This window comes from Podarcis erhardii (genome assembly GCF_964252035.2).
Source record: "Podarcis erhardii genome assembly, chromosome: 15".
Taxonomy (NCBI): Eukaryota; Metazoa; Chordata; class Lepidosauria; order Squamata; family Lacertidae; genus Podarcis; species Podarcis erhardii.
Window position 1 is genome coordinate 16,235,261 of NC_138505.1, and position 16,381 is coordinate 16,251,641.

The following is a 16,381-nucleotide window of genomic DNA, read 5'->3' on the forward strand; positions in this document are numbered from 1 at the left end:
TGCATTAGTTCACAGCAAAGGCAGCAGTAAAAACTATGCAGGCAAAATACTTATATTTACAGGGCCTAAACCTTGAGCAGATGGAGGGATGTTTCCATCCAATGCTGGCAAAAGGAAGAGAGCGAGAGAAACAGGAAATACCAATGTACTCCTTCCTCTCAAGGCGAGGAGGGGAAGTGACATCACACAGAGCCCTCTCTGTCAATTCTATTTCTATGGTCTTGGGTATCTGTCTAGCAGCAGTACAACTCTGTGGTATTCACCTCTTCTCAGGCTAACTAGCTAGAATGTGCATCTGTTAGGTTTGGCTGCTATCTCCCACAGGAGGCAGGAACCAATGTCCCTCAGTGAGCTTCATGGCCAAGTGGGGATTTGAACCCGGGTCCTAGCCTGAGACTCTAGCCACGACACCACACAGGCTCTCAGAAGGAGAAGCAGGCTATGCAAAAGCAGCCAAGGAGAGCAGGGAGCAGGACTGGCCAGGGGTGTGTGTCTTGGAGAGAGTCTCAACTGAGAGCTAAGCTAAAAAGAGAGACCCGTAGGGCTGCATTCAGCCTGTGGGTCTGAGGTGCCTCACCCCTGCTCTAGAGGTGCTCCACCTGTCTCCGAGTTGTGCATTCTCATTCAAGTGTCTAGGAATAATGTGTCCATTTCTTCTCAGGGAAGTGGCGCCCACGAAGGTCCATTATTTTTGGTAGCTGGGGTGCTGAAGAGTTTGGTCTCATTGGTTCTACAGAGTATACAGAGGTAAGAGGAAAGGAGGAATGGATGGATGGAGTAGGTGAGAGAGAGACCGAAGAACAGGTGGTTCTGCACTGTGCATTTAATAAAAAGAATAATAATTTTATTATTTGTACCCCACCCATCTGGCTGGGTTGCCCTAGCCATATTCAAAACACAATCCTACCAATTTAAGCAGTCATGGCTTCCCCCAAAGAATCCTGGGAAATGTAGCTTGTTTATCGTGCTGATGTTAGGAGACCATTGTTCCCTTACAGAGCCAGAGTTGCCAGAGTAGTTTAACAATCAACCCCTCTCCCTAAGTAACTCGGGAAACTGTAGCTCTCTGAGGGGAATACGGGTCTCCTTTCAGCAACCTTAACAAACTACACTTCCCAGGAGTCTTTGGGGGAAGCGGTATCTTCTTAAAGTGGCGTGATTCTGCTTTAAATATATAGTGCAGATGGGGCTGAGTAGAGGTTGGAAAGGGATCATAGCTTGGTTGGGTGTTTTGTTGTTTACATTTGTGTTCAGGGGCTTATGTACTTCAGTTCCCAAAACGTCTGACCTCAGAGTCAGGAATCAGGCTGATGCAAAGCAACCACCTTTTATTCTTACTATAGGAATGGGGGAAAAGCAGACTGGAATCTGCCAGGTGACTTGTAGCTGATTGCCAAAGGTTCGACTCCCAATAGTTTAATGCTAATACAATGGTGCCCCGCAAGACGAATGCCTCGCTAAACGAAAAACCCGCAAGACGAAAGGGTTTTCCGATTTTTTAGCGGCTTCGCAAGACGAATTTCCCTATGGGCTTGCTTCGCAAAACGAAAGCCCATAGGGAAATCTCCGGGGACAGCGGGGAACCCTCCTCCCACCGCAAGCCCCGGGAAGAGAGGAGAAGCTGCGCGCCTTCCCCTCTGTTCCCGGACCTGTCCTGAAGGCTTGCGGTGGGAGGTCCGGGAACAGAGGAGAAGGCGTGCAGCTTCTCCTCTCTTCCCGGGGCTTGCGGTGGGAGGAGGGTTTTTCCTCCCCACCGCCAACATTCAGAAGGCTGTTCTGAAGGCTGGCGGTGGGAAGAAAAGCCCTTCTCCCGCCTCCAGCCTTCAGAAGAGTTCCCGCAGGGCTCCCCAAGCTGTGAATGTCTGCCGCGCGCGAGGGGCGCTCTGCTTAAGAGCGCCCCTCGTGCGGGGCAGCAGGCTGCTATCCGCAGCTTGGAGAGCCCTGTGGGGAAGTCCTGCAGGGCTCCCCAAGCTGCAGATGTCTGCCCCGCCCGAGGGGCGCTCTGCTTAAGAGCGCCCCTCGTGCGGGGCAGCAGGCTGCTATCCGCAGCTTGGAGAGCCCTGTGGGGAAGTCCGGCAGGGCTCCCCAAGCTGCAGATGTCTGCCCCACCCGAGGGGCGCTCTGCTTAAGAGCGCCCCTCGTGCGGGGCAGCAGGCTGCTATCCGCAGTTTGGAGAGCCCTGTGGGGAAGTCCTGCAGGGCTCCCCAAGCTGCAGATGTCTGCCCCGGGCGAGGGGCGCTCTGCTTCAGAGCGTCCCTCGCACCCGGCAGCAGGCTGCTATTCGCAGCCTAGGCAGCCCTGCAGGAACTCTTCTGAAGGCTGGCAGCGGGAGAAGGGCTTTTCTTCCCACCGCCAGCCTTCAGAAGGCTGTTCTGAAGCCTGGCGGTGGGGAGAAAAGTCCTCCCCCCCCCCACCAGCCTTCAGAAGAGGTCCGGGGAAAGACTGACCCCGGACCTGGTCTGAAGGCGGTCTCCCTAGGAACGCATTAATTGATTTTCAATGCATTCCTATGGGAAACCGTGCTTCGCAAGACGAAAAACTCGCAAGAAGAAAAAACTTGCGGAACGAATTAATTTCGTCTTGCGAGGCACCACTGTATAGCAAAAAGCAAACAAACACCCACACATTTCCCGCAACTGCCCCTTCCCTCTGGCAAATTAAGCTGCTGAAAGGAAGCTTGGGGTTGAAACCAGGAGTGGATTTGGGGGCGAAAGGATCTGGTCCCGAAAACAAATCCCTGATAGGAGCAGAGAGCCTCTCTCTTTCGTAACTCCAAGCGCTCATGATGACTTTGTGGTGCAGGGGTCTTTGACATGCACCATGGGGATTGTCAGGGGGTGGGCTGGAGACCTCACACTTCCGCAGAAGTTTCTTTGCTTATCACATCTCTCCACCGCACAGGAATTTTATAGCAAGCTGCAACAGCGCAGCGTGGCCTACATCAATGTGGACATTGCAGTCTTTGGTAAGCTCACCTCACCTTTCCACACTTTCTAGCTGCACTGACTGACTTATAAATTTGTTGTAGTTATAATGCCTGGGAGAGTGTGGACTGAGAAGAGCGTCCTTGATGCAGCCCCCTGGCTGAAATGAAGCAGGTTTGGGTCTGGTCAGTGCCTGGATGGGGGACCCTGGATGTGAAAAATCCCACCTCATTTATTTTTTGAGGGATTTGGGTATGTTTAGCCTGGAGAAGAGAAAAGAGAAGAGAAGAGAAGAGAAGAGAAGAGAGAAGAGTGAGAGGTGATATCAGAGCCATCTTCAAATACCTGAAGGGCTGTCCCATGGAAGATGGAACAAGCTTGTCTTCTGCTGCTCCGGAGGGGAGGGCCCAGACTGATGGATTCAAATAACAAGAAAGGAGATTCCAGCTAAACATTAGGAAGTGTTTTCTGAGGGTTAGAGCTGTTCAACAGAGACATGGACTCCCTTGGAAGGTGGTGGACTCCCCTTTACTGGAGGTTTCCTCATTTTTCCTCATTTTGTTCTCTCATTCCAGATACAATGGTTCTGGCAGATAACATTGATGTTCGTTCTAGTGTACTGATGTCAAGGAGTCTATAAAAAGACTTAGAGAGGGCACTGGGGAGGAAATCAATGCAAAAATGTATATGCTAAACTGTTTGCAAGAGGCTCAGATAAGGGGCTGTAGATTATGCTTGTTTTCCAACACGATAATAAGAACATTTGGATCATTTTTTTAAATGGTGCTTCTGAAGGGAAAGAGTAAAACATGAACTCTGTTTTCACAGTGCATGACTGCGGTATGAAGGAGCAAAATGGCTCAACTTGATATCCAAACTGCATTTCTTAAGGATTTTAGGTTGAGATGCTGCTGGTTTACCAACGGTTATATACTGAGATTGCCATCTCAGCAAATTCCATCATCTTCATAAGCCAGTCTTAATTTGTTGCGACTTCTTCTTTCCATTCTCACTTGTAGGCTATTCTTGCCGCCGTCATAGAGTTTTAGGGCCACAAAAGCTCCGGTCCAACTATACCCAACAGAAAGGCCTGTGCTATCAGATTTTCAATGTCTGATAGTCGTTTACACCTCCATCATTCCCTGCCCACCCTTGTCTCTTGGCCCCCTCCCAGGTATTCCCCCCCCCCCAGGACATCCTACCCACTTTGGGAACCAATGGTCTACACACTGGCAAAAAAACTGAACGTACCCCTATCACACAAGGCACAGGAGCCTTACCAGGCAACAAAGGGGGAACCCTACATGTGCCCTGGGGTCAGGGAGAGCTCCCCGTAATGCTTCTCTTTCTCCTTTGACAGCCAACGCCACCTTGAGGGCTCAAGGGACGCCACCTGCGCAGAGTGTCATCTTTGCAGCTGCCCAGCAGGTAACTTGAAGAGAATGGAAAGTCAACTCCAAAATAACAGTCTCTGTGTAGGAGACATGTTCTCGGTTTATTTTTCAGGGAAACAAAGGCTATAGGGGGTCACTGGCCTTACATTTGCAAAACTGGAGGAACGATCATGAGCACCGCACTCATTTTATTAGGGGGAAAGGGACGGCAGCGGTCAGTCACACCTACAGCAGCTTGCAAATCAAAATAATGAAGTCAATCCAGCTTTGCAGCCTGAAAGGGGTCTTGGGCTTCAGAGCATCCTTGCAGAAGTGAAACCCCTCCTTCCTAAGATGGGTTGTCATGAAACCTGCTCCATTTCTGATGTCAGGGGGCCTTGTTTCCCTCGTAGGTGAAAACCGCAGCTTCAGATTCTTCTCCGTCAGTCTATGAGAACTGGAAGCAACACTTCAGCCGAAACAGTTCAGTCTATGGCGTCATCCCCAGGTAAAATGATGCTGTAAATGTTTCCCTTTCTTAACAGCCCGTGGACCCCCTCACATTCGCAGAGACCAGGTGTGTGGATGGGAATCACTGGCTCTCCAGAAGTGGCTGAACTACAACACCCATCATCCCTGCCCATTGGCCATGCTTGCTGGGAGCTGTACTTTTTCTCCTTTGTCAATCGCTTTAATGTATATATACTAATATTTTTTTACAAAGGTGGTCTATTTTAGTGTATCATTTTTACAAAAAAAGAATTACATGGGTTGTACCCAGCTAAGTTCTACTCAGCTTACTGATATAATAGACTTAAATTCATCAAGCCGATTGATTTTGAGTAGGATTTCACGGGGGACAACTCGTGGTTAGGGTGTGTATATGATATATTCTCTGGTATTTATTTATAAAGGAGGCATCTTTTAAAAAAATTGAATATATATATATATATATATATATATATATATATATATATATATGCATTGCTGTTTATAACTGACCAACCTGCAGTGGGGAGGGATTTGTGGGTTCGTTTCTGAGGGTTCTGTGTTCGAGTCTCTGCTTCAAAAGATGCTCCCCCGACTTACTGTCTTCCTCCTCCATTCAGCTTAGGGTCTCTGGGTGCTGGAAGCGATTATGCCTCTTTCATTCATTACCTGGGCATCACATCCATGGATATTGCCTACACCTACGACCGGGTAAATTGTAGCCCTGCACTAGTTGGAATGGCCAATGGGCAAGGGGCAAGGGGCAAAGGGAGCTGGGAGATCCAGCAACAGCCCTAGGGGCACAGATTTCCCCTCTCCCGGATCAGTTTTTTAAATTTATTGATTCAAAGTATTTTTCTCCTGCTGTTCAAGAGGATCTTCTTGTAAAGCAGCAACTGCAATTAACCAACTTAATCAACAAACAGTAACAATGCAAAAATAAATAAATTGCAATGGATCGCTTTACATTTTAAAACACCCGAAACCTTTTTTAAAAAATCAGTTCCTAAATAACAGCAGTCGGCTGGTACAATCTATAAACACTGTCCTATAAATACTTCTCATATATCAGATATGCCCAGTGAGGCTGCAGCAATGGACCCATTCATCTAATCAAAACATCAAACCCCAAACCTATTATGGCTTGTCTGTTCGCTATGAGTTTAGACACCTCTTAAGATATCGCAACCAAATTTTGTGTGATTGTTTCCGAGATCAAGGAGCAGCTTTTCATCTATGTTTCGATGCCATTTTGAATCAAGATGGCGGACTGAACCTTTCAATACTGCTCTGATTGTATCCAAATTTTGTTTGATGGTTCCTGAGATTAAGGAGCGGGATTTCCTCTATGGTTTGAAACCAATGGACGCCATCTTGGATCAAGAAGGCTGACTAAGCCTTTCAAAACTGCCCTGACTTTAACCACGGATTTGAAAACTGAGCTGATTTCTTAGAATTCCTAAGCAATGCTGGGGGACAAGGCTCCTGCTAACCACATGATTTGACCTTCCCTTCTTTCCTTTGTCTAGTCCAAGACTTCAGCCCGCATCTATCCAGCTTATCACACAGCCTTTGACACTTTTCACTATGCAGAGACATTCATTGACCCAGGTGAGGGGTGAGGGTGGAGCATAGAGAGTCAGCAAGAGAGTAAATCAAGGTTTGTTAAGGGTGCTGGGAATTGTAGTCTGGGGGTGGGGGCAAACCACAGTTCCCAGGATGCCTTGAGGAAATTCCTGCACTGTAAAGGTATGTTGTCTACGCAGCCTAGAATTTCTGAGGTTGCCTTTGCTTCTCTCTTGGACTGCTGGGCTAATGGTTGGCAGCCATGAGAGCTACCTCATGTTTATCTGTTGCCTTAGCTGAATTTAAAGTACAGTGGTACCTTGGTAGTTGAACTTAATCCATTCCGGCAGTCTGTTTAACTCCCGAAACCGTTCAGAAACAAAGGCACGGCTTCCGATTGCCTGCAGGAGCTTCCGGCACTCAATTGGAAGCTGTGGAAGCCATGTCGGACGTTTGGCTTCCAAAAAACGTTCACAAACCGGGTTTGCGGCATTCGGGAGCTGATTTGTTTCGTTCAATTACCAAGGCACCACTGTATTCAATTCCAGCATGCTTAGGAGCATAACGTTTGCACCTTAAAGGGTCAGTAGCTGGCCAGGATGTACTATCTGTTTCTGTGCAGAGCAGGAGCCTGTCCTCTTTTGCAAAACAGCGTAAATGTTGTTTGACAGTGAGGAGGCAGGACTGAAGATTTGGAGATATGCTTCAGAGGTCCCGACTATGGGGAGCCCGGAAAAAATAATAATTAAAATTTGGATTACAATTTGGTATTTTTTATTTTCGTTTTTTGTTTTTAATTAGATTATGATGTGGACATGCTGATTGGCTGTCTTCATTGGAAAATCAATAAAATGATTTTTAAAAAGTTGTTTGACAGTGGAACGGTCTCCCTTGGGAGGTGGTGGACTCTCCTTCCTTGGAGAAGTTTCTAGGCAGAGGTTGGGTGGCCGTCTGTCATGGATCCTTTAGCTGAGATTCCTGCATTGCAAGGGGGTTGGACTAGATGACCCTTGGGTCCCTTCCAACTATATGCTTTTATGAGAGAGAGAAATTACTGGGACTGTACTAGCCAAGTCCGCTAAGGTTGGGCACAGGCCAGTTTGTGGTGCTGCTGCTACATCTGGGGAAATTCTCCTACCCCTTCCCAGGGTTCACCAGCCACCAGACTGTGGCACGGACAGCTGGCAATGTGCTGATGCGCCTGGCGGATGCCTTGATCCTGCCGCTCAACGTGAGCGATTACGGCGAGACGCTGCAACAGATGTACAGTGTTGCCAGAGAGGCGTTCCAGGCAGACCTGACCCATCACAACATCTCGCTTGGTGAGACGGGTGGGAATGTGTGGGATTACAGGCTGGGTTAGTGGGCAGGTGGCCTGCAGGTAGGATCGCCAGGTGCAAAAGAGAATAAGGGGCCCGCCAGCCTTTCCTCCCCTTCATTAGGGGCTGGGTGTGTGGCAATTAGGGGTCATTAACTTGGATAAGGACTGGGGTTTACCCATGTGGGGTAATTAATAAAAGAATTGGCTGGATCCCTAGATCAGGCATAGGCAAACTCGGCCCTCCAAATGTTTTGGGACTACAGCTCCCATCATCCCAGTGGTCAGGGATGATGGGAATTGTAGTCTCAAAACATCTGGAGGGCCGAGTTTGCCTATGCCTCCCCTAGATCCAAAGTGTGGGGCTAAGCCAGGGGTCTGCAACATTTAAGACAAAAAGAGCCACTTGGACCCGTTTCCGAAGAAACAAAAACTGGGAGCCGCAAAACCATTGCGACATTTAAAACAAATATAACACTGCATATATTGTTTCCTACCTTAATGTCCGATCTGACAGCGGGCGGGAAGGTGACGTCGGGACGGTGTGTGACTGACGCACGCACCGCCCCCATGCGATGTCACAGCCAGTACAGCGCCCGCCACAGTGGGGAGTGTCGGGGCGCACAATGCGCCTCCTCCCCTCACTAGTATCCACCCCGGAGCCGCGGCAAAGGTGTAAAAGAGCCACATGTGGCTCCGGAGCCGCGGGTTGCAGACCCCTAAGCGCACACTTCAGCATGAGACAGATCCCCAGCAGCAGAGTTTTAAGGCCATAAAAGTAAGCAGCAGTGTGAAGCATGAGGAATATAGGCTGTTAGTCCTTTTAGATATCTTGCTTAGTCCACTTACAGTGCTTCCCCTCTCTGCCCCTCTCGCAGTGAACAGACCACACCATTAGTAAGTTTAAATGCTTTACTTACAAAGCTCTAAAGGGTCGGATTCATGTGTTGTTCCATGTAGCAGCATGAAGAACACAGGTAGAAATATTGGGATGTGAAATACCTCTAAGCACATGGTCTGAGCTAGTAAAGGGCAAGCTCAGGCACATCCTGTCTCCTTGGTGAGTTCACATGGTGAAAGGAGAGCGAACAAAGGAGGAAACTTAACTCCCTTCCTTCCAGGTGAGGGCTTACAGTTCTGTGTTCTTAACTCCTTCATGCATTAATGAGCCCCAGGCTTGCTAGTTATATTTGACTGCAATTTCCCACAGTTTATAGGGCTGAAGTTTAGCCGCTAAACTGAACACCACTGCTTAGGAATAATAGGCTGCAAATGAAACTATGGGCTTGTCTACTCAGGGTAGAAGCTAAACCTGACCCTTAGCTAAACCCTTAAAGGCACTGATCTGTTTTGCTCTTTTGCCCTTCAGACCCACTCTGGGCCGCAATAGACCGTTTCCAGGCCGCTGCTGCTGGTCTTAACCAGCGCATAGCAAACCTGAGGGAGGAAGCAAACCCCAGGTGAGAGTCTCCTCTTCTGGGGAACTTTGTACTATACATGCATATAGAAGTATTTGAATACGGCAGATTTATATAGTAATCTAGAGTGTACAAGTTGTCTCATATCCACCCATCTGAATAACCCAGTGATGCTGCCCTCTGGCCAGTCAGTGAGAGATGTTATGGGGCAGGCGCTTATTGGTAGTGTCTCCGCATTTGTGAAATTTGCACTCCAGGAAATGTGATTCACCTCTTGAGATTTTTTTATGTGTGTTTCAGTGTGCATTTGATTTAGTTGCTGTGATCTGATTACTCATTCTTAGGGGAATATTAATTTGGTGTTTCATACCTTTTTGTAAAAAACAAAACAAAACAAATGTTTCTAACAACTCTGGAAGGTAGGCTAGTATTGTTATTTTATTTGCTTGTTTATGACAATATTTATAGACCGTTATTTCATAAAGAATATCAAAGTGGTTTACAACAAAAATACACAAAACTATATAGTAAACACCATATACAGTGGTGCCCCGCAAGACGAACGCCTCGCAAGACGGAAAACCCGCTAGATGAAAGGGTTTTCCGTTTTGGAGGCGCTTCGCAAAACGAATTTCCCTATGGGCTTGCTTCGCAAGACGAAAATGTCTTGCGAGTTCCTGCGGGGTTCCCCCCCCCTTTTCCTAAGCCCTAAGCCGCTTATCAGCTGATTCGCTGATAAGCCGCTTATCAGCTGATTCGCTGATAAGCCGCTTATCAGCTGATCCGCTAAAAGCCGCTAAACTGCTAATAGCGCTAATCCGCTAAACTGTCAATGGGCTTGCTTCGCAAGACGAAAAAAACGCTATACGAAGAGCCTCACGGAACGGATTAATTTCGTCTTGCGAGGCACCACTGTAAAAAGTTTTTGAAGAGACATCGATTAACCATTGGGGATGGATGTCTTCTTAATTGTCTGCATAGGCCTGGTAGATTAGAAAAGTTTTCAGCAGGCATTTAAAAGTTGGCCCAAAAGGTGCCTGCTGAATGTCTAGTGGCAGAGAGTTCCACAGGACTGAGCCAATGACACTAAAGGCTCGGTTTCTTGTTGTTGTCAAATGAGCCTCACCAACTTGGGGAATGACCAGCGACGCCCCTGCAGATGATCTCTGTGACTGAGCTGGGACAGAAGGATCAGGCGGTCGCTGAGGAACCCTTGACCTTAGTCTGCTCAGGGCTTTGTATTATTATTATTATTATTATTATTATTATTATTATTATTATTACCCCGCCCATCAGTGGTCTGTGGTCTGTTATATATTAAAAGCTTCCCTAAACAGGGCTGCCTTCAGATGTCTTCTAAAAGTCTGGTAGTTGTTGTTCTCTTTGACATCTGGTGGGAGGACGTTCCACAGGGCGGGTGCCACTACCGAGAAGGCCCTCTGCCTGGTTCCCTGTAACATGGCTTCTCGCAGTGAGGGAACCGCCAGAAGGCCCTCGGTGCTGGACCTCAGTGTCCGGGCAGAACAATGGGGGTGGAGACACTCCTTCTGTAAGTCAATACAAGGACCTTTATCCTGGCTTGGTGGTAGGTGAGCAGCCAATGCAGTTGTTTTAACAAGGATGCCATGTGCTCCCATCAGGTCAGGGGCTCCCATCAGCAGTCTGGTTGCTGCATTCTGCACCATCTGGAACTTCCAAACCAGGCCCAAGGGCAGCCCCACACAGAGCACATTGCAGTAGTCCTGCCTCAATGGATGGATTACAGTGCATCAGGCTATCTATCCCTGTCCAGGAACAGCTGTAGCTGGCAAACCAAACAAAGTTGGTAAACAGGACTCCGGGGTAGTGCTTGTTTCTGAGCAAATTTGGCTTTCACATAGCAAACCAGGTTTGTGAAATTTTGCTGTGGGGCTGACACATTCTACGGTTGGCCCCAAGACGGCTCTGAGCCCAGCCCTCTTTCTCCCTCCTCTTCCCCCCCCCCATATCCTGAAAGACCCCTGGACGTGCGGATGGTGAATGACCAGCTGATGTTGTTAGAAAGGGCCTTCCTGAACCCCAGAGCCTTTCCGGAGAAGTATTACTATAGGTAAGCAATACCAGTGGACCGGCTTTCTGGCTTTTGATGTGCGATTCTCTTGTGGAATTCACTGCCACAAGATGGCAGTGATGCATAACCATTGAGATTTTGTGTTTTAACTTGCTTGCTTGTTTTTTTTTAAAAGGATGGGCTAACTGGGGCCTCCATTGTCAGATAAAATGGACTTATCAATATCAGGCAAGGACCAAAGAGCAGGAGAGGACTTGCTCATGGCTTTCTGGAGCAGTGGTGGGAAACTTGTAGCTCCCTGCATCACTTCAAAAGCCCTTTGCAAGCGATCAGTTACTATCTGTGGCAGGAGCAGTCTGCCCTCACCCTCCTGGTCACCTGCTGGGTGGGTGGGGGAGAGAGAGAGAGAGAGAGAGAGAGAGAGAGAGAGAGAAGGGGCTGGGTCCAACCAGTTTTTGCCCTGCCTCCTATTGGCTGCAATCCCACCCACCACCAGCATGCTACCCCTGATAGTTGCTCCCAAGGTGTTTTACATAAACTGTAAGGTAAAGGTACCCCTGACCATTACGTCCAGTCGCGGACGACTCTGGGTTTGCGCGCTCATCTCGCTCTATAGGCTGAGGGAGACAGCGTTTGTCCGCAGACAGCTTCCAGGTCATGTGGCCAGCATGACTAAGCCACTTCTGGCAAACCAGAGCGGCGCACGGAAACGCTGTTTACCTTCCCGCCTGAGCGGTACTTATTTATCTACTTGCACTTTGACGTGCTTCCGAACTGCTAGGTTGGCAGGAGCAGGGACCGAGCAATGGGAGCTCACCCTGCCATGGGAATTCAAACTGCTGACCTTCTGATTGGCAAGTCCTAGGTTCTGTGGTTTAGACCACAGCGCCACCCGCGTCCCACATAAACTGTAAAGCCATGTAATAAAAACCATATTAAAAAAAAATTAAAATCAGAAATCAGCTAACTTGTTATGGAAAAATGCATACCTCATTGCCTGCGTAGACCTGGCAGGATAGAAAAGTTTTCAGCAGGTGTTTTAAAAGTTGGCACAGAAGGCTGCTGCTGAATGTCTAGTGGCAGAGAGTTCCACAGGGCTGGACCGATGACTCTAAAGCCTCAGTTTCTTGTTGCTTTTCCTCATCCAGCCACGTCATCATGGCCTCTCGGTCATCTTCTCTGGCCACCTTCCCAGGACTTGCTGATGCCTACGATAACGCCAAGGAGGACGGCCGGTGGGGTGAGGTTCACAAGCAGCTCACCATTGTAATCCAAGCGATAGAGAATGCCGCCTCCATCCTGGAGCCTGTGGCTGAATAACAGGGATGATAAAATACAAATAGTAAGAGAAGCAGTGTGTTCTATTCCTCGCTGACTTGCTTTTTCCACCCTGTTTTTAAAGTGGTTTTGTGGGTCAGGGGTTTGTCTCATCATTGTTTTGTTTTTCTTCTATGCCTGTAAGCTACTCAGGGGATGCTGGGAATGGGGCAGCTTGAAAATTGTACCAATAAACAAATGCTTGGAATTTGCACAACACTTTGAACAATGTTGTAATTGGTTCGCTTACATAGTCTCTGCAATCCTTATGACAGGGGTGGCTTTATAGCTCAAAAACAGCACTTTGAATTGGACCCGGAAACTAATTGGCAGCCAGTGCAGTTGGGCCAGGATTGGTGTAATGTGCTCAAATATGGCCGCTGAATTCTGCACCAGCTGAAGTTTTAGAACAGTCTTCAGAGGTGGCCCCATGTATAACATGTTCATAGAATCATAGAATCATAGAGTTGGAAGAGACCACAAGAGCCATCGAGTCCAACCCCCTGCCAAGCAGGAAACACCATCAGAGCACTCCTGACATATGGTTGTCAAGCCTCTGCTTAAAGACCTCCAAAGAAGGAGACTCCACCACACTCCTTGGCAGCAAATTCCACTGTCGAACAGCTCTTACTGTCAGGAAGTTCTTCCTAATGTTTAGGTGGAATCTTCTTTCTTGTAGTTTGGATCCATTGCTCCGTGTCCGCTTCTCTGGAGCAGCAGAAAACAACCTTTCTCCCTCCTCTATGTGACATCCTTTTATATAATTGAACATGGCTATCATATCACCCCTTAACCTCCTCTTCTCCAGGCTAAACATGCCCAGCTCCCTTAGCCGTTCTTCATAAGGCATCGTTTCCAGGCCTTTGACCATTTTGGTTGCCCTCCTCTGGACACGTTCCAGTTTGTCAGTGTCCTTCTTGAACTGTGGTGCCCAGAACTGGACACAGTACTCCAGGTGAGGTCTGACCAGAGCAGAATACAGTGGCACTATTACTTCCCTTGATCTAGATGCAATACTCCTATTGATGCAGCCCAGAATTGCATTGGCTTTTTTAGCTGCTGCGTCACACTGTTGCAGTAATCTAACCAGGGCCGGATTTAGGTTTGCTGAGGCCCTAAGCTACTGAAGGTAATGGGGCTCTTTATATGTCCAGCTGTCCTTTGTCAACAACAAATTGTCGCTTTTTTGTGTTGAATATATACAATATAGTGATTTATGGACCTTATAGGTATATCTCAAGCCATTTACACACAAAAAAAATGTATTTTATCAAAGTAATTGTTGAACTGAAATACAATTAAGAAGTATATTAATAGTGAAACACAATTAAGAAGTATATATACTTTATCTCATATTTTGGAAATGTACATCCAGTTTTATTTCTTTTAAATTTTTTGGGCTCCCCCCAAGAGAGCTTAGGGGGGGTCCATCCAGGGGTCCTTTACGTTTTTTTGTGGTAAAGGCCTATTTATCAATCAGGGAAAGCCTGTCAGAACAAAATTGCTTTGGATTGTTTCTGGAAAGGGATGCTCTTCCACAGACCGGGGCAGCCACCCAGAAGGCCCTGCTCTGAATCATTACACTGGGTCGAACAGAGCCCTGACAAAGCTGCAAATCACCCCTCTCCTCTCATCAGATCAATCATCTGATGAACACAGAGGAGGCGACAACCCTGCCACTCTGCTCCCCATTACTGGATCTGTGGCTGGAGAGGGCAAAGTGCCCTCTGTGTATATAGAGTTTGTGGGGTACCCCCATCCACACACCTTTGACGGCACCCAGCACTGGCATGCAGCCCCTGGAGAGTTAACCAAAGGTGAGAAGGGTGGGGCAGATTGATTAGCTGCCTTTGCCTTACAATAAACCTGTGAGGTCGGCTTGAATTATTATCCTGCTGAGGAGGGAGAAAACAACAGCCTGCCTAACTTGGAGTTTTGCCGTGGATGGCTCATTCTTAGCCACTACGCATTAGCTGTAGGATTTGGGGGGGAAATAGGAAGCCAGAAGTGTCCAGCATCCCCAACCGGAGGGCAGCTGTGTGCACACATCCAGAGATTGGGCAATGCTAGCAAATAAATAAATAAATAAATAAATAAATAAATAAATAAAACCCTGCCCTCCCCAGCCAGAGCCAGGCTCAGGGCAGCTAACAACAGTAAAATCACAGTAAAAACATAATGGGGGACGGGACCAATTTAAAATACTGGTTAAAATGCAATTTAAAATGCAGCCTCATCAAAACCATAAGGGGAGGGAAACATAAGGGTCAGACGAAGGCCAGGCGGAACAGCTGTTTTGCAGGCCCTGTGGAAAGGTGTCAAGTTCTGCAGGGCCCTAGTCTCTTGTGACAGAGCATTCCACCAAGTCGGGCCAGTACTGAAAAGGCCCTGGCCCTAGCTGCGACCAATAGAATAGAATTGTAGAGGTGAAAAAGGCCCCAAAGCATTGTCTAGTCCAACCCCCTGCAATGCAGGAATTTCAACTAGTCCCCAGAAGCTGGTGGTGATCCCAGGGTTCCTCCCCCCAACTCACCCTGCCCCTCATCCAGCCAGAGCTCCTCTCTGCTCCCCTCGCTTCATCCCCCAACCCTGTGTCCTCTTCCTAGCCAGCTCCCTGGCCCCCCAGTCCCCTGCCTCTGGCCACACAGCTCCTGCCAAGGTCAGCTACTGCCATAAGTGCAAAACACAGGGGAAGTCAAGCGCTATTAAAAAAAGACCATGGAAGAATATCAACAACCTAGTCACCGGAATGGAAATGAGGTTGGTGATAACAATGTTGTTTTTATAGACTTTTAAACAATTGATAGAAAGGTCCCATTCTGAAAGGGTCAGTTTATCAGGGTTTTAGTTGGCAAGGACTTTGTACAGGGTGTTATTCAAATACTTCAGAAGTACCTGCTTAGCAAACAACTCAGGAACCAGGTGAGAGCTCAGGTGATCTCGAGAGATGGGCCAGCTTTGGATTGTTATTTTTTAATGTCCCAATAAACTAACAATATTGGCACCTTTTGGTTTCATGTGAGCTCCTGAAAAGGTGATTGCTTTATTAAGTGGCAGCTTCGCTGAGATGGCAGATCTGTAACCTGGACCTCACCTTTCATCATCCACCTGATTTCATCTCTCTGTGGGGCTTGGGGAAAATGCATCAAACTTCATTTTGAATCCTCACCAATTCTCAACCATGAAACTCACTGGTTGACCTTGGGCCAGTCACTTTCTCTAAGCCTAACCTACTTGCAAGGTTGTTGTTGTGGAGATTAAATGAGGAGGGGGAGAATCATGCAACTCACTTGGAGATCTTTAGAGGAAAAGGTGTGATATAAACAATAGGTAAATAAAGTTGTGCAAATATGTTCTAACAGGCGTAACCACAGATTGCCAATAAGGCGAGATAACAGCTAGATAAGCTGATTTTTAAAAGGGCAAACCTGTTGCAATCTTCTTGCAACTTCCAGTCTCTTTGAGGGAAAGACCCATGGCCTTGCTGTGTGCCAACTTCTGTGTAAATATTTTGCACTTTGCGCAATGTTCAGACCACCCATGGCATTGATGGGCAACGTGACTCTCCTGATATGCGCATATCAGAAAATAAAGTGAGGTCGCTGGGATACGTTTCAGATTATGGCTTCCTTCCAAGTCTATGACTTTTTGATCATCTTGTGAACTGATACCCACAATAGGCATAAAAGGTAAAGGTAAAGGGACCCCTGACCATTAGGTCCAGTCATGACTGACTCTAGGATTGTGGCGCTCATCTCGCTTTATTGGCCGAGGGAGCCGGCGTACAGCTTCCGGGTCATGTGGCCAGCATGACTAAGCCACTTCTGCCGAACCAGAGCAGTGCACGGAAACGCTGTTTACCTTCCCGCCGGAGTGGTACCTATTTATCTACTTGCACTTTGATGTGCTTTCGAACTGCTAGGTGG

At 47.7% G+C, this 16,381-nt stretch overlaps 1 protein-coding gene and 1 long non-coding RNA gene across 5 annotated transcripts in view; one reads left to right on the plus strand and one right to left on the minus strand.

Moving 5' to 3' along the window:
- Window positions 1–12,821, plus strand: part of NAALADL1 (N-acetylated alpha-linked acidic dipeptidase like 1) — a 31,198-nt gene extending 18,377 nt beyond the window's left edge. For 3 of the 4 annotated variants that reach the window (XM_081842442.1, XM_081842440.1, XM_081842439.1), the window contains 10 exons: window positions 662–747; window positions 2,902–2,965; window positions 4,285–4,352; window positions 4,711–4,805; window positions 5,407–5,497; window positions 6,316–6,397; window positions 7,501–7,674; window positions 9,040–9,130; window positions 11,085–11,177; window positions 12,287–12,821. In XM_081842442.1, the coding sequence (XP_081698568.1) occupies window positions 662–747; window positions 2,902–2,965; window positions 4,285–4,352; window positions 4,711–4,805; window positions 5,407–5,497; window positions 6,316–6,397; window positions 7,501–7,674; window positions 9,040–9,130; window positions 11,085–11,177; window positions 12,287–12,458 (1,016 nt within the window). In that variant the 3' untranslated portion in view covers window positions 12,459–12,821. The remainder of the gene's footprint in view (window positions 1–661; window positions 748–2,901; window positions 2,966–4,284; window positions 4,353–4,710; window positions 4,806–5,406; window positions 5,498–6,315; window positions 6,398–7,500; window positions 7,675–9,039; window positions 9,131–11,084; window positions 11,178–12,286) is intronic. The other variant, XM_081842441.1, reaches the window with a different exon arrangement.
- On the minus strand, window positions 4,401–12,290 carry LOC309330722. Its single transcript, XR_014151546.1, has 2 exons — window positions 12,128–12,290; window positions 4,401–4,754 (listed from the first exon to the last, which is right to left on the minus strand). It is a non-coding gene; the product is annotated as an uncharacterized lncRNA (long non-coding RNA).
- Window positions 12,822–16,381: the final 3,560 nt, after the last annotated feature.